At 37.9% G+C, this 22,193-nt stretch overlaps 1 protein-coding gene across 18 annotated transcripts in view; it reads left to right on the top strand.

Moving 5' to 3' along the window:
* Fhit (fragile histidine triad diadenosine triphosphatase) overlaps positions 1-22,193 on the top strand; it is a 1,362,797-nt gene that overhangs the window by 1,103,073 nt on the left and 237,531 nt on the right. For all 18 annotated transcript variants that reach the window (XM_078038558.1, XM_078038544.1, XM_078038546.1 and 15 more), the window contains 2 exons: positions 18,710-18,855; positions 21,084-21,113. In XM_078038558.1, the coding sequence (XP_077894684.1) occupies positions 18,710-18,855; positions 21,084-21,113 (176 nt within the window). The remainder of the gene's footprint in view (positions 1-18,709; positions 18,856-21,083; positions 21,114-22,193) is intronic.

Genomic DNA, 22,193 nt, shown 5'->3' with positions numbered 1-22,193 from the left:
CAAATAATGAAATGTGCACTTCTTTACTGAAGATTAAATAAGAACCGGTATCAGATACAATAACTACTGTAATTTTGTAATAGTAATGATAAGTAATTGTGTAATAAATGATTTTTAAAGACATCTGCAACAACTATCAAATTATCTTTTTATGTATTTAAAAATTATCTGTGATTTATGCTGAGTAGAACCATAGGTACTGCGGTTATTACTGCAACTTTTTGCCTGCATTTGTGACTTAAGGAGATGTACAGTATCACTTTGGAGTTAGTTAAAAACAAATATGCATCTTTTTTTGCCCATTTGTGTTAATATTTTCTCCTTTTATACACGTACCTTCCACTAAGTGTCTGTGGGAACTCCAGGTTAAGAACCCCTGACTTATGCCCTAAATTCTCTATTAATAATTTGTATAAATTCATCATTTTGTTAGGGATTTGAAATTGTGTACATATATTTTTTTTTGTAAATCTGTTATTCCTTTCACTTATATAGCTCAAATTCTTTCAAGAATGTTTTATTAGTGGTCTTGTTTAGTTACCATGAAGGTACAGTTCAATAAAATAAGGAATACCTATTTTGCAAATAAGGTAACTGATACAGAGGTCATCTGTCCAGAGTCAAATAGCTAAAAACTGATAGAAATGGAATTTAATCCAGAATGGGGTCACTCCACAGCCCATATGATGGATTCAAACTCTGGTCTGCCATCTCCTAGTGGGCTAGCCTGCATCTTCCCAAACAACAGTCTTTTCATTGCTGTGACTGGAAGTCTGGCCCATGTTCCTTCATCATCTTTTTTTTTTTTCCCCTTCCTTTTCCTCAGCCATACTGATTCCCTTTTTTGAATGTGGCATAGGCTGTCCCTGGTGCCTCCCCAAGTTGACAGAAGACTATACAAATGGCCTTGCCAACAAGATCAGAATGAGAAATCACCTCCCTCAACTCAATGCCAGACTCACATTCACAGTCTGAGATAAAATGTTTTTTGTGGAAACAACACTTCTCTGTTGACTCATCTTGAGCTTATTCTCAATAAAAGCTCCCAAGCTGTTTTCACACACGCTACTGTGCTAGAAACTCCTCCATCTTGTTGTTGAGAAAATGGTGGGCTCGCCCACGGGAAGATTTCTCAAATTTAGATTTATCTGAGGGTAAAACTTAGGAAAAGGAATATACCCAGAAAGGATCATATTTGTGTGTATGAACTATTACCTTGGAGAATAATGGCAATTTTTCCTTTTTCTACTAAATGAAATTCATTTACTAAAAAAAAAAAAAAAAACAACAATGATACTTTCAATTCTTTTATTAGTCAAACTAATTCATTTCAGCAGGCATTCATTCAAATAGTAACTCATTTAAGCAGGCATTTTTAAATTTAAGTACACAGTTTCATTTATTCAAACCATCCAACCACCTCTCCCCATCTATCAGTGAATACTCTGTCCAGGATAAGGGACATGGTTGTGAACCAGATGTTCCTGATTCTGGCTCTCATTTCAGTGTGAATTCTAGATGGGAAATGAGGAAACATAAATACAAGTACTTATGTTCCAGAATTTGGAAAAGGCAATGAAGGGAATGACGGGTAATGAAAGAAGGGTTGCTTTAAATAAGCTGGACAAATCTGCTCAGAGGTGACATCTGTGTTGAGACCCATTCTGGGCTCCATGTGCTGACTTTGAATCTAGGCCTGGGTGAGACGTGGCCTCTGTTGTTAAAGAGATTTTGGAGTAGTAATGCACTAGAGAAAGGGATAGTGGTACATTATAGGGGATGGTTAGGGCTTTCTGCGTATCCTCTGTGTTGTTTCAAAACAAGGATTTTGGCAGGAACTTTGCTTGTTATGCATCATCCATATGGAATATGGAGCATGCATAGTGTTGATGTTACCCATTATGTAATCGCCCTCCAGTCATATTGTGATATGCAGAAAAACATTTGGTGAAAAAACGTAAATGCCTAACAGCCAGGTTTCACGGTGCTTTCAGATGTCAGGAGGTTTGGCAGCATGCAGTTCTCAACCAAGGTATTCAGGGGGAATAATGTTGACTTTATTTTTGTGGACAGGTTTTGGGGAGAATCCTGGAGCAAACAGCAATAGGTATGTCCTTGTAGAGAGTATTGGATAAATATGTGCTTTAAAGCCATTTGCACTCTTTCTTAGCTTTTTAATTTTTTCCCTGCATCATCTCATCTATTATTATGGGAATATCCATTGAGTATGACACTAGTACTTGCATAGGTTTTAAATTTGTGCCATCCAGTACTTTTAACAAATTTAAAATACAGGGGGTGGTCAGCTTGTACAGCAGTGTGGGACACTAGAACTGACCGTTCAAACTGAAACCATGCGAAGTAAACTTAATAATCATTGGGGAAAGTTTTTTTGTTAAAACTTTAAATCTCTCCCACTGTCCTAATAGTCTAAGGAAATTGGTGGGGTGCGGGAGTAAGGCCAATACTTACTTAGTACCCTATAATAAACATTAGAAACATTGGCCTTTGAAGGGCTTTTTTTTTCCTTTGAAAATATTCAGCAAGTGTAGTTGGAACCGTGCTTGCCACCTTTTGCTCATCCTGCCACTGAAGATCCAGATTGAGCATCTTTTCTATGCCTTGGCTCATTGTCATATGCCTTTCAAGTTTGGGTCCCCTTCCAACATTTCACCCGTTGTGCTTTCAGTGTTGTGAAATATGAAGTTTGTTTTTTTTTTTTAATGTGATACTTTTTGTTGGCATCACTACCTCTGCTACATCTTCCTCCTTTTCAACATAAACACTTTGATCATTTATTTCAGAAAGTTTGGCTTCATTCAATTCCTCTGGATCTCTTGAATAGTCTCACAGACCACATTCCCAACGGCAGCTATTTCGTCTACAAGTTCCATTTGTGTTCAATTCAAAGTTCACTCCCAGATTTGGCACTTTTTATTTTTTTTTATTTTTTTGTGGCACTTTCATATTGGTGGGCCCGTCCTCTCTTCTGATCATCTATTTTGGTGAAATGGCATGTTGGTCCACCCACAGGAGATCAGGGGTTAAGATAATCACATACTTCGCTGGCTGTGTCAGACAGAATACCAGACGCCCTGACACCAATAATTGATAAACTTTGCAAGAGGATTGTGATTGGTTATTGGTCATCATGCACATCTGTTACCTACTTTCTGGCCTGTGGACTGAAGAAGAGCTAGTGGTGGAGTTTGTACTTGATACAGTTGCATTTTTAGTATGCCCTGGTAACTGAAATTTGAACTATGATGTTGGGGAATTGATATGATTAAACTGTGGTAGCTGAAATTCATGCCATGTACATGAATATGAACTAAGTATTACCTGTAGCAATCCAGATTTCCAGTTTCTTTGGAAACAAATAACTAAGTAGTGGTGGCCCACCTCTGGGCAGGTGTTTTTCAGTTTGCTTCAGTTCCCAATATTCCCTGGTGCCATACATTCCTGGCCTCTATTTGCACTCTCTGATACAATAGCTACTATCTACAAGTAATTATGAGCTTGTAAAATAAAGATTTAAAGTTTAAATTCAATTATTAAATTGTAAATGAATTAAAATGCGATTTAAATTCAGTTATTGGTCATATGAGGCACATGCTGAGTGTTCAATAGCCACTATCTCAGACAAGGCAGAATGAAGAGCATTCATTTCTGTCACTGCAGAAAGTGTCATTAGTCAGTACTGTTCTATAAATACTGATTTATATTAGCTTAATTATTATGGAACTAGGGCTGCCTGTATCATTGAAAACACCAAATACTGTCCCTTCCAATTCAAATTGTTTTTGTTTTTCTTCACAGCCTAAATGAAACCAGATGAGAGTCTGGGTAGAACCTTTTGTGTTTTCCCATAGAGTAACATTAATGATATTGGAATTTCTTTACTTTGTGGAATATTGTTTGAGTTTGAAATCTCCTGGAAAAGCATCTAGTCATCAATAAGAAACCCATGACACTTGTTTTAGCAATGGGGACAGTGATTTAAGCATTGTCTACTTTCCTGGGGAGTTGGGCGGGTTAAACCACTCTAAAACCCTAATCATAGTGCAGACATGAATCCAACTTTAGAAACAGGATCCTAAGCTAAAGGAGGGGAATTTTTTGGATTGACACCCTAGATTCTCCTACTGCTATTGTTTTAAAGATATCAAAGCCTCTTCTGTCTTAAGCAGTTGACTATATTTCAAGTTTAAGCAGATAAAAATAACAGCATAAATTTGCCCCTTTACAGACCTTGAAAGTTTAGAGAGAATGCTGAGCTGTTTGCACAGAAGTCACTATGCTGAAAATGTCTGCTTTCTTGACACTCTGGCAGTGTGGTTCATTGCTGATTTTTGTTTGTTTGTTTTGTTTTTATGATGAATTGCAGCTTTGTTATTTGAGGCTGCCTGATTAACTTATTCTATATGAGAAGCTACTATAGTGACATTTGCTGTCTTTTGCTTCCTGTTTTGGAAACATTTGGCAATCACTTAGTGTTGAGAGTTTTCACTTTTTTTTTTCTTTCTGGTATGAATTTCTGCATTTTTATTGTTGTAAATGATTTATTCTATTCTTTAATTTTGAATGGATCACACAATCATTTTTATGTGTCCAGCTGTCTTTTGTTGGAAGAGACAGGTCTTAGATTGTTCACTGCTGAATCAGATTAAAATGACTTTAAGTGTTATGCCATTTAAAAAATCTTTTGTTTGTCTTTTGTGGAGAGTTCATCCTCATGAATTAGAGTACATTGCTCAGACAGAGTAAATTTTTTTTTCAGTAGTAGTTCTATTAAATTCTGAGTCAAAATGAAAAATAAAAAGTCTAATCCTACTTTTTATCATTCTTATTTTGTATTTTTTTAATTTTAATTTTGTGTGTGTGTTTGGAATTGAACCCAGGGCCTCATACCTGAGAAGCACTTTCTCTGCCATTGACCCACACCTGTGGCTTGAGATTTTGTTGTTTTCAGGGGAAGGCGCTATTTTAAATCATTAATTCTTAATTGAGATCTGGAGACAACTTCAGAAATTTTTGGAAGCTGTAGAAATTTCTACAAAAGGAAAACAATGAAGACTGATAGAAGTCCTGGGAGCACATCTATGACCCAGGTTAAGAAAGTGTCTTAAAGTTACTTCTGTTAAAAAAAAAAAAACTGTAAAAGGAAGAAAGAAAGATGTCTTAAGGTGAGCTACCTGAGGTCGTTTTCCCTTCCCACCTTATCTCTTAAATTCCATCACTCTCCATCCACCTTCTCAAGCCAGAACCCTGGAGTCCTCTTGCATTCCCCTCTCTACTTTGCCCACATCAGTAAGTCTTGTTACTTATACTTCAAAATTGTGTTTCAAATTCTCCATGCCCATTGCCACCACCGTGGTCCAGGGCTGTTTTGCATGCCTTGCATCATCTTCAGCAGAGACATCCCTGGTCACCTTCTATCCTTGCTTTGCTTGAATCTCTCCACACAGTATTTAGAGTGGTTTTTCTAAAAGATATCTCAGATTCTGTCATAGCCCTCTACTTCCCACTGTGTGAAATGCTGCAGCAGCTTCCACACGCATGACAAGTAAAGCCAGACCACTGACCAAGGCTCACTGAGATTTGTGCTATTTCTTGACATTCCAGTTAGCTGGGCCATCCTCATTCCAGGCTTTGCAGTCTGGCTTGGAATATTCTTTGCATTGCATTATTGAATCTTTGCTTTCTCTTCTCCTTGTCACTTTTGTAAGAAGTTACTACATTTATATGTGTTTCTTGCCTTTTCTCTATTTATCTGCTAAATTACAGTATACCTTTGCTAGTAGATTTTTTACATAAAAAATTATGTAATATACCTGGTTTATGTAATATATGCATATACCTGGTTGTTCTATATCCATAGTGACCTGCACAGTACCTGGCAGTGAGTATGCAATTGATTAATAAATATTTATTGAATGAATACATGAAAATGATACAGGTTCCACAAAGTGTGTTGGCTTTATCCTTTTCTCCAAAATTTTGGCTTTATGGATCTTCATCAGTAATTCCCTCACAAGCTCATTCATTAAATACTTGTTGAATAACTCCTACAATGAAGTAGTCTCACGTCATCATATTTTGGATTGCTATCATATTTTGATGGAATTGCTATCATATTTTGATGGAAGGTGGGTGTTAATTCAGATTCTATGAGAAAGTCAAATTAACATAATTAAAGCTCTTTCATGATTTCTTAAATACAGCATTTTTCTATCAGTATTAATGATTGTCACGTTATTAAAAAGCAAGGAACAACATTATCTTCAGATTTCTCGTTGTTTTCTTGAGTTAATGCCCACAGGTTTTCCATTTAAAAGGCATGAACCTTGACCTTTGGTGTGTGAAGGAAAGGACGATTTGTATTTTTATTTTTTCTATGCCTTAAGGTGGCTGTTTTACATTAGAAATTTAGAACTCAGGTTTATTTTTAAGGGCTAAGTGCATTCCCATTAATTATTTCCATTTAAGAAAGCTGAGTATGGACTGGTTCTCAGTTCTCTTAAGAAACCAGTTTCTGGAACATTTTGAAGAAATTACTCATGAGAAAGAATTATTTCCAAGATTAAACTGATAAAGTGACATGTGATTTATTCTTTCACAAAATATTTATTGAAGGTCTACTGATGTGGAGCTCTGTATGTGGTACCAAAAATGTTAGTTGAGTGTCTGTGAGGGACCTTTCTTGTCTTCCAAGAACATTGTATCTGTTGGATATATTCACCCACCCCTGCCTTTTAAACTTCTTCTTTTCTTTTGGCTTTTCATTTTCCATTTTTCTTCTCCCATATTGATAGTTTGGCTACTCTGTCTTCACATGGTCTCTGAAGTGTAATGTCTGTGTTGCTCCATGGTCTTGTTGAAGATCCAAGAGTAACCTAAAGCAAACCTAAATGAGCAAACTGAAAGTTGGAATCCTTGTGCTTTTTAGAACCTGATGGAGTTTACCCTTGAAAGAGTCCTAGTTCTCTTATGGAGTCTGGGCCCCAGTTCACTCTGGCCACCCTGTGAACATAGAAGCTTAAGACATCCTCTTTTTATTTACAGTGGTGAAGTTGAAGTATGTATACAGTATTGCTAGGGAATTATTTATGTTGCATGTGTTTTCCTAGATGATCTCCAATGAATTACGAATCTTTAGCCTTACTTTCTGATCTATTCTAGACTAAAAATGTTTTTGCAGAGGTTTTAAGATTATTTTTGTACTAGAGCATATTATCTGTAGTTATAAAATTCCTCAATGGGGATGATTCTTAAATATTTTTTCAGCTGCTTAAGTGTGTTTTACTTCTGTTATTGCAACACAGCTCCAAGTCTTAACTCCCGAGAGTATTTTCATAACATTTTCTTATTAGTGTGTTCCCATTCCTGTGTTTATACATCATGGAAGACACTTTTGAGTGACAGTTAATTTTCCTTTTCAGTACTCTCCTAACCAGAATTATCTAAATCCCAGACACCTCTGTCTATCTCTAGGACAATAACAATAATAATAGATTTTCATAATGGTTATCCAGAGACATTGCAAGACCCAGAAATGACTTCTACATCATTAAAAAAGGGGGAGAGGGAGTCCTTGAAAAAAATAGTTTTATTGCTTTATAATTGAAGAATGGCAGATGCTTGGCACAAATGCTAATATTCTTCCCTCCCTCATGGCAGCCAAAACTAATGAATTCCCCTCTTCTTCCCTCCTGATCCCTATCAGGGCCTCAGAAACCTCTTTACCATGCTGATTCTAAGCAATCCTAGTTTGGTTGACATTCAGCAAAAGAGGTAAAACCTAGTTAGTAATAAACTTCCTCTAGTCACTGTGACTGGGATGAGCAGAGCCCTCCCCCCAACTTAGTTTGCCAGGGCAGCCACCATGACACAACATTGCTGCTTCTCTTAGAGAAAGAAAGTAAGCTTTGGGGTCTTATGCTGGTAGTTAGGGACTCTGGCCTGGAAGTGGCATTCATCATTTTTGCTTGACAAAATGATGAATTCCTTAAGGTTCACGTAACCACGAGGATTTAGAAGGCAGAATCTGATCCTGTGCCCAGGTATGGCAATAATAACCTGAAGTATTTGGCACACAGCACTAATGACTGTGGTATCCTATGTGCTATATTGTAATGGTCAACTTCTTACATATTTCGTGTATCATAATGTCCTCTCTCTCTCTCTTTTTTTTTGCCTATGCGATTTACAAGCTATTTACTCAACTTTTGTTTAAAAAAAAAAAAAACAAACTTCTTTAGGTACCTCTGTTGTAGGTTCAGGATTCACAGAAGATCCTCTGGAGCATTTATCCTAGACAGTGTTCTTCAAATAATGATGATGATGATGATAGTAATAAAATATCTTTATAATTATACACATTTGAGTAATACTGCTTAGTGTATTTTCTTTTGGAAAGTCAGGATGCACATTAGCATATTAAATATTCTGATGAGTAGTGAAATAATAGTTCTCTTATTTCAATTGCATTCAGCGTTTCTCCTTTTTTGACTGTTAGAGGTTTATTTTTTTTCCTGTAGAATATTTTTTTTTTCTGTAGAATATCTAATAATATCTCATGGAACTAATTTCCTGCCATATCACTGTAGGAAACACTACAATTTATTCACAAAGACTTTTATTGCTTGGGAGGCACCGAAACACCTTGGGCAATTATACTGCATGACCCCAGCCAGGATTTTCACTTCCACGGTATTTGACCTTGGACATATAGTTAAACCTTTTTGGCCTCAACTTCTAAATCTGGAGAAATGAAGGGAGTGATATTACCTACCCAGTGTTGCTGATTATCACTAGGATATTGTAGGCAACAAAGATTATATAGGTTGTTTCCTTTCCTTTGGGTTTACTTCTTCTGCACCTGTGTAGTTTGATATAAGCACAGTTTTCCTAGATGTGATGCTAGTACGTCAAACAATATAGGATTCCTTTGCCATGAAAAAGTGAACAAAAATATGTGAAATTCAAACCAGAGACTCTACCAGAACACTACCATGCTACACACTGCTATGTCATTTATTTTCTTTGGGAGCCCCCTGTCTATTTCTGTGAATGTGATTGTCTCCTTTGGGCATCCAAATCAGTGCAGAAATTTCAAGGGTAGCTTGTCTTCTCCCGGATGACCAAGAACTAGCCCCTATCTTTGCTGTTAAGGATTCCCCAGGAAAAAAAAATAGTAGAAATTTATGAGATACTTGCCTGAGATCCAACTATAAGCAGAGTACTATCATTATCCTAATTATTGTTCTGGAATTTATCATGTTCTAGAAATCAAATGTACTTCAAATTACATCCATGCCATTTAAGCGTATGGATGATAAATCTCTCATTGAGTTTCTAAAATAGGTATGTTAAAATGCTTTATCAAAATTGTATTTCTCAATTCTTTGGCTAGTATTTCTACTTTTTCTCTAGTAAAAATTCACTCAAATGCCCGCAATGTAAAGAAGAGATTACTTTTGGGGATGCTACCTACTTTGATCCAAAGTTCTGTTATGGTGCTATTTAAATAAAATAAATAGAATCTTCTCTTCAAAAAAGAGCTCACAGTTCATTCTGTTGTTTTTTTTGAAGTGACATTAGGGTTATTTGTGCTGGGCACATTGATGCATGCCTGCAATCCCAGTGGCTGGGGAGGCTGAGGCAGGAGGATTCAGAGTTGGAAGCCAGCCTCAGCAAAAGCGAGGCACTAAGCAATTCAGTGAGACCCTGTCTCAAAATAAAAAATAAAAAGGGCTGGGGATGTGGCACAGTGGTTAAGTGCCTCTGAGTTCAATCCCTGGTTACACCCACCCAAAATTGCAAGCACTACTGAGTTTATTAGAACAAATGAAGAATTATACAAGGTCTGCAAAAGTCTGTAATACAAACTAGAAAATTTCTTGTCATTAAACTGCATACAGATCTGGAATAGAAATAAATAAGTTCTTTTTTTCATTAGTTCAGAAGAATGACTAATTCTCATTATTTGATACTGCTTCACTCCATATTCATATATACACATGCTAATAAGCCTCATCAAAATCAATGATATTTTGATGATTTGATTTATTTTGGTGACTTTTGTGTTCTGAGTCCCTAGAATAGATCAGATGTAGAAAAATAAATGTGGGCAAGTCTGAGTGATTCTGAGAATAATATTCTGTCATATTTAATCAATCATCTGAATCAGTACATTTCCATTTCTGTCACGACTTTGAATTTAAATAGTTCATATTTGTTCTGGAAATGCTTTAATTTTTTTTTTAAATCATCAGTTATCCTCGAACAAATTTTAAACTTATCAAATTTATTTTGAATAAAAAATGCAACAACATAATGGAAATTTGATGTCATCGGGCAGAGATTCTCATTTGCAGTGTTTCATTTTGTTCGTGACTCTGCCAGGTCTATGTGATTGTTTCTGTGGGTCAGTAGAGGAGGCCACAGGCACGTTCCATGCCCACTCTGATTGGTGACTGCCCAGAGCTTGCTGTTGACAAGAACTCTGGGACTCTGCCAATTCAAGGAGAGAATTCCGTTATTGCTCATTGATGTCTGCCACAGTTTAGCATGGGAAGACAATATCTGAGGTAGCATTTTGGTCTCTTGTGTGCAATAGAAAGAGCTTTGGTCTGGGAAACTGAACAGCTTCTGTTTCAATTCCATTTGTGCTCCTAACTATGTGACTATGAGCAAATTAACATTTCTAATCCTATTATTTTCATCAAATAATGATAATAGTGGAGTAGATAATGTTCAAGATTCATCTCAACTCTAAATTGTCGTGGCTTCATATACTTAATAGGACAGTTAAGACGCCCTGGGCACCTGTTCATTTTTACAAAGTGCCCAGAAACTTTTTTCAGAGTTACCAACCGTGGTAGATCATTATCATAATGACCCCCATGCAAAATGCCTACTCTGTCCATACTCCTTTTTAATGTGATTTTTCTGCTCCCATTAGGAGATGGAATTAATTTCCCTACCTTAAACCTGGGTTGGCTTGTGATTTTCTTTGACCAATAGTGGAAAATTCTAGAGATTCTCCATCTATCTGAGATGAAACAGCAGGTACAGTGAAGGGCCCTGTGGATTCAGCCTGCCTTCCAGCTGAAAAAAGTTTCATAAATGAGCCCAGGTAAGACCCACAGCAAAAACCATGCACAGACTCATGATAGCTGAACACTGCAGTGTTGTTTTGATCTGTATGGGGGCAGTGTTTCATGCAGTAATCGACAATATAGACAGGAATTTGAAGTCAGTCAATGGCTGTCTGGGCCCAAGGGATCTGGGTGCTGGGCATCAGCTCAGATACTCTGTTTTTATCCATGTTGTGTCTTACTTGCCAGTAGGCTAGCTAGGCTTTCTCATAGTGTGTAGGTCTCAGAGTTCCAAGAAGGCAAAAATCACAAATTGCAAGATCTCTTAAGTTTTAACTAGAGAACCAAACAGTGGCTCTTTCTCCATGGAAATTTCAGAGCCAGCCCAGCTTCAAGGGGAGGGAAAATGGGCAGCTACTCTTGGTAAGAAGAGGATCAGAGATGTGTAGGATGGGAGTGATCTTTATGGTCAGTCTCTGGTGATGTAAATGATGATGTGAGAAAGTCAATGATTCTCAATCACTAGACTGTCCAAGATGCAAAGGGGTTCACTGTGTCTTATAACCTGATCCGCTGGCCTTGACTACAGTATCTAATCCTCCTCAGGAGTCTGGCAACTAAGAGCCAAAGTTACCTTGAAGAAACCCAATGTCAAGGAGGGAAAGGGTCAAAATGTGGAGTCTGCGTCCCTCCTTACTGTCTCCAACTCAACCCCTGGTGCATGAGGTTTTTCTTATTCGTGTGGTCCCCTGCAAGGATGAGGGCATGCTTGCTGCCCTGCCTGAGGCCTCAGTGCACTGAGGGAAGGTAAATATCACCTGCTTTCTTTATCCAAGGCAAGGTATTCCTGAAACCTTTAGTGGTTTTCCTCTGCATCTTCATATTTCACAAATCCTCTGGTCTCTTCTATGAACAGAAGGATCTGGGAACACAAGGCATACTTTTAATAAGAGTCAAGGCAAAGACTCAGGCATGAAAGCTATAAAAAGTGTGCCATCACTGTCATTCACATTGTAGGCCTTCGAATCAGACTTGAGATGAGTTCTGGTTTTAATCTCACTTTGGGTGTTCTACTCTGGCAAGTTTCTTACTTTATGCTGTCATTGTCTCATCTGCATAGTGAGGATTATAATAATATTTTATGGGTTTGTTGTGAAGATTCAGGAAATAAATGCACATGTATAAATGAAACAGTGATTTCAGCTATGGGATAACTGTCCAGCAACTTGGTTTGAGACCATTCTTAAGTAGCAAGACCATTTTTAAGGATGGGCTTTGGTCCAAATTTGGAGAAATTGTTCCTACTTTAGAAAACTGAAATACAAAATGAGACAAAGAAGTTTATCTAATACCCTAAGATTGAGTTAGATCCGGCCTCCTCTGTGCTCCCACAGTTTTCTAAACTGATTTCTATCTGTAGCACTCCTGTCTGTACTGTAATGATCTGTTTGCACTGCATGACAGTTTGGGACATTAGAGTGTGAACTCTTCAAGGTCAACTGCTCTATCCTATTCATCTTGGCTTCCTAAGTCCCTAGCACAAACCCTGGACTGAGAAGAGGCTCAAGTTGTGGGTTGAATGGATGAGGAGGCTGATGCCCAGCTCACTGGTTGAATTACTCTCTCATTTGTAAAATTCAGTTTAAATCTCATTTGCTCTTAAGAGGTCTTCTTTGTTTTTCCTCTGCAATAAGAATTTTTTTCAATGGACAGAACTAAATTGTAACTACCACTCTTCTTTTCCTTTAAAAATGTATCTGCTAAATGGAAATCCTTGCTTCAGAACATTGAAAGAGACCAGATCTCATCTTGGTTACCTCTTTATATATGAATACCAGATAAACATGTATGAACATATACGAAATTCAGTTTAGTTTGGTTCTTTGATGATTATGTGCATTTCAGCTAAGAAATCTTAATAGAGGCATTAACCTTATGCAAATAGAACCTAATGTGTGTCTTGCTAGCCTATGTATAATACAGGATTTACCCATTAACAAGGCTTAAGAGTCTCCAAATTAAATTATACTGCATCTGTGATATTATCTTAAAACAATTGGCATATAAACAGTGGCAGCAGAATTACAAGAACTGTCTGTTGTTCTTCAAAATTAATTTGCTTTTTCTGTGTTGTTTCTCTAGAAGCAAAATGTAGCAAATGATACCCACCATCTTCAGGCAATACTGTTTTCTTCTAAAAGTTTATGCACATATGTTGAGAAATACTTTTATTCTTAGGTGAATCTGTGAGTAGCACACTGCTTTGCTCTAATGCATTTGAAGATCATATGTTTTGTTTTTCCAACTAGAGATGACAGAAATTCTTGCATTTGTGTTGGAGAGAAATGCTCGTGATTTATCTGTGTGATGTCAACACCACAGCATGTTTTCTGGTTGTTATGATTAATTCTGAAAAGCATCAGAAGTGCTCCACAGGGTCATTAAAATGGGCTGCCTGGCATGGGTCTTTTTCTTAGAAACTAAAAATTTCAAGGATAGTATAATGTTTTGGGTTCAGGATGCCATTTTAAGATAGCATCACAGTCTTCAGCTTGGGATAAGAGAATAGGCTCCCTCATATTTCCAATTTCCTTTCATTACCTCTTTCAAATGTGATCCCTCCAAACCAGTTGATGGCACTGTGAGGCCTATGAACTAACTGGCCTGCTTCCTCTTTCTGTGAATGAGGGTTTACTGGAATGTACCACGCTTATTAGTTTTTGTATTTGCTACTGTGGCTACTTAGGCATATAACCCATGAAACCCAAAAGATTTACCATCTTTTCCTTCACAGAAAAAGTTCTCCGACCTGCTGTAAGTCTTCCATGATCTGTTTGTAGTTTCAGCTACCTGCAGGGTAATCTGTTCCGCTCAGAGCTTCCCTGTGGCTACCCTTTGCTTTCTAGAGGCTGCAGGTCTCCACTGCACGGGGTGCTCCTCTCTGCTCTGCTGCACCCTTCTCTGCATATCTGTGTGCTCCCCATTGTACAGAAACATCTCCTGGACTGAGAAGAAAGGAGCAACCTCTTAGTCTCCTTTATTACTTTCAGAGCCTAAAGGTGCCCACATACACCTGATGCCCAATGTTCATTAAATAAATAAGTTGTGCTGGGTCTGTCTGGTGGCATACACCTGTAATCCCAGTGGCTAGGGAGGCAGGAGGAGTTTATAGCCAGCCTCAGCAACTTAGTGAGGTCCTGAGCGAGATCCTGTTGCTAAATAAAAATATGAAAAAGGGCTGGGGACTTGGCTCAGTGGTTATGTGCCCTGGGTTCAATCCCTAGTACCAAAAGTAAATGAATAAATAAGTAAATGAATACATAAAATAAGCAAGCTAACTACATTCCTTAGTCACAGTATAAGACAACATTTACATAAATAGTTTATCTGAGACTCTGAACAGAAACACTTCTCAAAGTCACTTCTTTTTCATTATAAAAGCATCTTAAGAAAGAATTTTGCATTTATATTTACACCTCCTTTAAGCTCATATGAGATTAGCTTACATTAAAAATAAATTTAGATCTCTCAGTTCATGTCCAGCATTCGTTCTAACCGGTCACATATTAAGGATAAACATCTTTAAATTAGAAAGAAAAATTGCAGATTATTCCAATTTTGTGTGTGATGGAAAATTCATATCTCAGTATTGTTGGGGTCTTAGTATTCAGAGATGGCTGATAGGAGCACTTGGTTTATCATTTATTCACTCTTCCAGTAGTAAGTATTCCTACGTGTGTCTGGTGTTCTAGGCACTGAGGAAAGAATTAAAAAGAAAAAAAAAAAAGACAAAGTATGTCCTCTTGTGGAGATGGCTCATTTGACTAAGTAATTGCCAACCCCAAACTAGCAGCATGGCTCTGGGAAGCGTTATCAGAGGATTGCATGAGCGAGTAACTGGGGAGTCATTTAAATTGTGATCATAGACTATTTCTCTGAGGAGTGTCATTGGAATTGGAATCTGAATAAAAAGGAATGGAATACTGGACAGAGAAATCAGCACCAACAAAGGATTCCAAACTAGGAAGGAACCTAGTGTGTTTGAGGAACAGAAAGAAGGCAGACATGGCAGGTGCAAAGTGTGCAAAGGAAAGCAGGATAATGGGGAGGTTTGGGAGGCAGGTGGGCAGCAGGCAGGAGGGGGCCTGAGGCGAGGTAAAGGCACAGGCTCTTTTCTGCTCTGGGTTTAAAGCGTCTGAGAGAAGATGGTTGATCCTTGCTTTTTGAGACTCCTCTTCATTGGGCCCCAGGGAGGGTGTTGGATACTGTGTCTGCTGCTGGCCAGCTCAGATGCTTGCATGAGCTCCAGAGCCTGACTCTGAGTGACTCTAGACCAATGTAACCCCTGTGGGCGAGTCCTGAGGAGCCTACCTGTTATGGTCACTTCCATGTTGAGTTGTCTACTTGCCCATTCTCTGGGCACCAACCAAACAAAGATGATGATCATCCAACAGTAACACATGTCAAGTAAACACCCCTGAAGTTCTTTTTATTTCATCTAATTATCATTTGCACATAAAAGTGTGTATTACATGCAAATAAGGTGACTCTTAACAAAGGGTTAGATTGTAAGGAATATATGTGTCAGGACAATGTTGTACAAAATTGTTGGCGCAGAGTATTCACCTAAATGAAAGTGCATTGAGGCTGTTGAATTTTTTTGTGACACAAAGGACTACTATTAATAGTCAATGAAAATAATAAATGTGAATATGATATGACTCTGGGATGGGTAAACCAAGGACAAAGCATGTGGCAAATTCAGCTACTTTTACTTAATTCTTAAAATATCTTGAGCCACTAACTTTATATCAAACCAGGTCTTCACATCAGGCAAGTAGAAATAAAAAAGGTTTTTTTTGTGTGTATGGCATTAAAGAAAAAAAAATTTGGTTATTTCTGATATTACTAAGTTGACATTAGAATCACCAGTTTTCACAGTAGCAATTGTTTTAAGTAAAATGTTGTCCCTTCCTCCACCTGGTTGCTGTGCAGGGACAGAGCCTAACCCAGCAATTATGGCTATTGTTGGAAGCTTGCCTGGTTGTCATCTGGCTGTGGTTTGGTGCAGTCAAGGACTAAGAGAGGGTGTGAAGGAAAGCAGGGAGGAGGAAGATGGCTTTGAGTCCCTTTTAACAAAGAAAAAGTAACTCAGAGAGGGAGTGGAGGCTAGCAATCTGCTAAAAGGAAATGAAAGGAAATTCTTCATTTCTAAACGGTTCATTGACCCATGATAATAAAGCAACCCTGCCAAAGAAGGATAATTATCTTTTTAAGTATCAGATGCCCTGTGGGTGAAGGCCTCCCTTCTCTTCTCTTGAAAAATGAACTCAGATTTAACAAATGCCTCTTTTCCTAGTTTACTGTTGATTTGAATTTCCTGATTATGAGCTAAAGAATCAGTTTCCCCCTCCTTTCTCTCCCTGATACTCCCCCTTATGGAAATCTGGCCTGCCCAGCTGAGCTGAGTACATTTCCCCTGGGTCCCAAGTTCTACCAATAGTGTGATGGGTTAAAGCTCTTGATATTCTGGTGAGACCAGCAATTGCAAGATTGTGGTTTTATGAGGCCCCGTTCCTGCTTAGCTCCAGGCAGCAGCATGCTTTCTTAAAACAACAGGGAAAAAAGGAAAGAAGAAAGGAACAGAAAACAAGTCCAGGAGTGTTTCTTTTCTCCTTCTGGTATCTGGAAATTAAACAAATATTAATATATATTATGTGTGTGTTCTCACAGACAACCCCTTCTTACAATGGTTTGACTTAACAATTTTTCAGCTTACAGTAGTGTGTAAGCCAACCCACACAATCACTCTGTTTTTTTTTTCATTTAGCAAGTATTCTATAAGTGACATGAAATATTCAGTGTTCTCTTTTACAATAGACTTTGTGTTGAGTGATTTTGCCCTACTGTAGGCAAATATGCATTCTAAGTGCATTTAAGACAGGCTAGCCTCAACTATGGCATTCAATAGGTTAGGTATATGAATTGCATTTATTACAGGATATTTTCAGCTTTGGATATTTTTAGCTTACAATGGACTTATTGGGGTGTAACCCCATCATAAATTGAGCAACATCTGTACATATATACAGACAGAGACACATACATATGTTTGCATATACATTTGTGGATGTATGTATGCCATAGAAAAAGGAACATAGAAAAAGGAACTGAAAGGTTATTGATAGTGTAACAATGAATATTAGTTTGCTACTGAGAAGTGATTAAACTTACATTCTTTTTGTTGTAACTCAGATCAATAATGTAAATATGTTGCCTTGTCTGGCTTACAGAATGCATTAAGATGGTTTCTTTTGTATGAACAGACAACTTTTTTTATGATTTACCCTCAAATGTCTTTTTATAAAAATGTTTTGATCTTAAGTAAAATAAAAGTGTATCATGGTTATACATAATAGTGCATTATAGTTATATATAATAGTGGGGTTCAGTTTGACGTATTCATGAATACATACCAGTACTTCCTCTGACCCTCCTCACCTCCCTCCCCCAGCCTCTTCCTCTATTGTATTGGTCTTCCTTCTATGTATTTATTTATTTTTAATTGGACATATATAATTGGAATGCATTTTGAAATAGTCATACATGCACATATCATAATCTGATCAACCTCACTCCCCACTTCTTCCCCTTTCCCTTCTGTCCTCCCTCTCCCCATTCTACTAATCGCCCTTCTATTTTCATGAGATCATAAATCCTATTTTATAAGAAAGTATTGATTTCATGTAATGTATTTAAAACTACACCGAAAGTGAGAAATGGTGGTTATATGGATACACTTTCATACCATCATAAAGTCAAGAAATCTTAAGTCAAATCATTGTAATAGCATTGTAATGTGGTTACTTTATAGTGATTAGGAGGCCCTGTGGACTTTTTTTTTATATAGAAGTGTTTCACTTTTTAAAAAATTTTGTTCTTTTTAAATATACATGACAGTCAAATGCCTTTTTAGACTCTGAATAATCATTGGTCTGATTAAATCATAAATGGCTTAATAATATGGGACATCTGTTAGTTGTAGATGAAGCTCATTGTGCATTTTCAGAATGTCTACCCACCTTTCAAAATAAAATCGGTTCCCCTCAGAAGTTCATTATGTATTTCTGTTATTTCTCTAAAACAAAACTTAACATTAAAATTTTAATCACGATGTTCTACCTAGAGAAAGCTCCTGGATATTCCACTTATTTCTGCAACATAGTGCCTTTGGCTGCTGGAGAGGACAGAGGTTTAGAATAGGGGTCAGGAGATAATAGTCCAGAATAGATCTTGCCTCCTGGTATAATTATCTCAGCAAGCACAAGAATCACTCTGTACCCTAATGTGCCTTCTCTTAAAAGAAATTTCTTCTGTGCACCACAGCTTCTCCTTTGAAGTATAACTAACCATGTTTTTAAGCTCTCTTTGCACTCTTTGGTGTGCAGTCGCTGGTAAATATTTGTTTCTTCATTCCTTAGTCTTTGAATGTTCTGGCCCTGGGTCAAGGGGGGATGCAATACTGTGGGTATAAGCTGCTCTATAAGCTGCTCCATAAGAACACCACCCAAAGCAAGCCTGGTGTGCCTTAACAGACCTTGCTACAGATGTTCTCGTGTGCCCACTGCGGCCAGTGGAGCGCTTCCAAGATCTGCGTCCTGATGAAGTGGCCGATTTGTTTCAAGTGACCCAGAGAGTCGGGACAGTGGTGGAAAAGCATTTCCAGGGGACCTCTCTGACTTTTTCCATGCAGGTGAGTATACAGGTTGCTCAAAATTGACTTTTTTCTTCCTCTTTAAGTGCTAGTATTGGGCTTTCTACCTCCAACATGACATCCCACCAGGAAGACAGCTCTGGTTTTCTCCATTTACATAATAACACAAAATTATATTACTAATCCAGGGCAACTCTATAGTCCATTGGCCCCAAGATGGACTGTGGAATATTATTAGGGGCAGTGCCTGTACCATTGTTTGCAAAGCAGATGGGAGTAATGGACAAAGGATGTAATGCACATTAAGATATTCCAGAGCTTATATTGGAACTGGTATTTTCTTGCCATGGTAAATAATGTGAGCACTGCCTGACCTGAGCCCTGTTCTAGTTTCCAGGGAGCAGTGATAAGCAAGTTAGGTTGAACCTTGCCCTCATAGGGCTTGTTTTTTATATTTTCCTACCTTCAATGCAAGCTCCACTGATTGATGACAGATTGATCTATTGGGTATGGCCCACCCACACCATACCCAAAGAGATCCCCAATCACAGGAGAGCTTTAGGCAGAAGTTGAATCAGTACTTCTCAGGTTTGAAGGAGGAAGTCCAAAATGAGTTAACAGCTGGGAGGTGAGTGAATCAGTAGTAAGGTATCATGACCCCCTTCAGATCAAATAAGGGGAGGGCTGATGTATTAGTGCATACAGAAAGTCCTTTGTGACTCTGAAATTTAATATTTTGGAACCTGCCCTCTAGAAGGCATCTGATTCTTCTAAAATGTGAAGCTCTGTCCTCAGACTTTTAGTTAAACTGCATGTTTACCTCCTTAGCTCTCTGCCATAGATTTTCACAGAGAACTATTAAAGCCTTTGACTAAAAATGTTCCTCTGCTTCTTAGGGGAAAAAAATGCTGTTTGATTGAACTGATAGTATCTAAAGTTCCCCCCAAATATTGTGCCTCTGTATGTGTCTGTTGTGTGATAAACCATTTAAGTCACCTTTGGGCAAGGTACTTCAGCTCAAGGTGGGTTTATCAAGCTTATGTTGTAAACTTGGTTTCCAGAAAGACCAAGTAAAATGGGTGAAAACATCTGTAAGTGTTCAGTGAAATAACAGAGGAAAATTCATGATTATAGGAAATACCAGCGCTGCTTATTTAACATGGTTCAACAGAAAGTGAATTCTATAACAAATGATATATCCCTTACAGCATTTTCATACTGTGTTGTCAAACTTATTTTTTAACTATAACCCACAGTAGATATATTTATTTATTTATTTATTTATTTATTTATTTATTTATTTATTTCATGATTACATATATTGTTCCCCATACATACAGCTATATAGGCGCAAAAAACAAAAGAGTTTCTGGAAACAGTGCTTATCATTCTGTGCATTCTAGAAGTCTCTGTCCTATCACTCTGTGCTCTCTTTATTTCTTCATATTTGTTGCAATGTATTAAATTGACTTAATGTCCCACTAATATGTTGTGACTCTGGGTTTGGAAAGCACTGATGGACACAGGTATGCTTCTGGTCACATCAGGGCAGGAATTCTCCTACCAATCATCAGGTTCATAGAGGGAGACAGAATTAGCCAAGCCATGGTTGTTCCATTTTGTATAGTCTCATTGTAGACAATGAGTTTCTTGTGCTGTGCTCTGGTGATCAGGTAGGTCTGCTGGTTTTCAATCAAGACAGTAGTTTTGTTGGACATCAGAAGCTGGGAGAGAGAACCAGGATGGGGAAAAAGAATCCTGCTACAATGAACACTCTCATTTTCTTCCCCAAGGTCAGAATAGCCAGAAAGGACTCCTACCCCACAAAACACCCCATATTCTTGCTTAATGGATTATGATTACAGCACATTTCCTGAGGAGAGACTTAAAGTAATCAGGCATTAATTAAACCACATCTGATTTAAAGATAACCAAAAGGTGTGATACTTCACCTCCCCAAACATTTTCAACCTTCTTTTAATGCAATTAAAACCATTGCCAAGAGCAAAGAGCATGAAAAGTAGCAAGGGGGTTGGCTTACTGGATAATTTATGTCATTTTTATACATAACTTCTCACTCTCGGGCGGAAATGGAGAACTGTCTGGTCCAACACATTGGAATCAAATGGTCCCCATGAGAATGCTATAAATTAACACACAATGAAATTGGATCTAAATTATTAACGGGTGATATTTCTGAATAAGCATGAGATACCATCTATCTATTCTCACCTCTGCTGTTTTTTTTTTTCTTCCCCTTCTTCCAGGATGGCCCCGAAGCCGGACAGACTGTGAAGGTGAGTGCTTATTATGTGCATACAAATTAATAAGGGGCAATTATGGGAACTAATAAAAAATCACAACGAGTCATTTGCAGCACATTGCTATTTCATTATGTTATCTTCGAGGTCAGAGAGACCCTCAGTGTTGAAGCCATAAATCCTGACATTATAAACTGTGCCAAACAGTATGTTTCCCATTAGTTTACAAGACATTTACCTTTTTGTAGTAAAATTATTACTGTGCAAAAGCTAAAACAGCTACTAAATCAAGGAGTCCAAAACCAGAAACTGAAGTCCATGGTTTCCTGGCAGGGATTGCATAAACACAGCACATCAGCTCCGAGTGGACTGCGTGTGTTCCACGGTAAGCCCGGGGCACCTCTGACGTGCTTTTAGTTCTTCACACACTCTGCCTTTTCTTCATGTTCTTGAGCGGAAGAACAAGGTTGCGGTGGCCCCAGGTGGCTTCCTTCCCTGCTGGCAGTGCTTACACTGTTCTCTGCACCCCCACACCTATTCCTTTCCTCCTTAGGTACTTAAATACCAAAGTTCAAACCAGTGGAGCTCAAAAATTGGTCTTTAAGTGTGCTAGAGAGGAAAGGAGGATTTATTAGGATAGTATCTGACTCCATAGTAAAAAGACTAAACTCCTGGCTGATTGTGAAGCTGAGTTTCAGCTACTTTCATACAAATGCAAATTTCTATGGAGTTAAGTCCTATGCCTAAGTCCTATATAGAAAAGGCTATTTTTGCTTTTTCTTGTTTTTGCTAAAAATAGAGGCAAATCAGACTACTATGCTAATGTTATGCTTTGTATAAGGTTTTATGACTCCAAGGCTGGCTGGGACTAGGCAGCATAATGTTTGGCACCAAACTACACCAAATGAACATGGTTCCTTTTTCATCTTAGTTTGTATATCACTTTAATGTTTAACACATATACTGTGGAAGTTTTAAAATAGAATGTCTGGGAAGTGCCTTTGAGGAGTTAATGTCTCAAAGGAACTGCCACCAAATGTGCCACCAAATTCTTGGTCACTCCTGTATTGCTTTAGACACATGATGTTCTCATAGGGACAGAGGGGACATTCAGCT

Source organism: Ictidomys tridecemlineatus, chromosome 2 (assembly GCF_052094955.1).
Source record: "Ictidomys tridecemlineatus isolate mIctTri1 chromosome 2, mIctTri1.hap1, whole genome shotgun sequence".
Taxonomy (NCBI): Eukaryota; Metazoa; Chordata; class Mammalia; order Rodentia; family Sciuridae; genus Ictidomys; species Ictidomys tridecemlineatus.
Note: the sequence above shows the minus strand (reverse complement) of the source record. Positions and strands in the feature narration are given on the sequence as shown.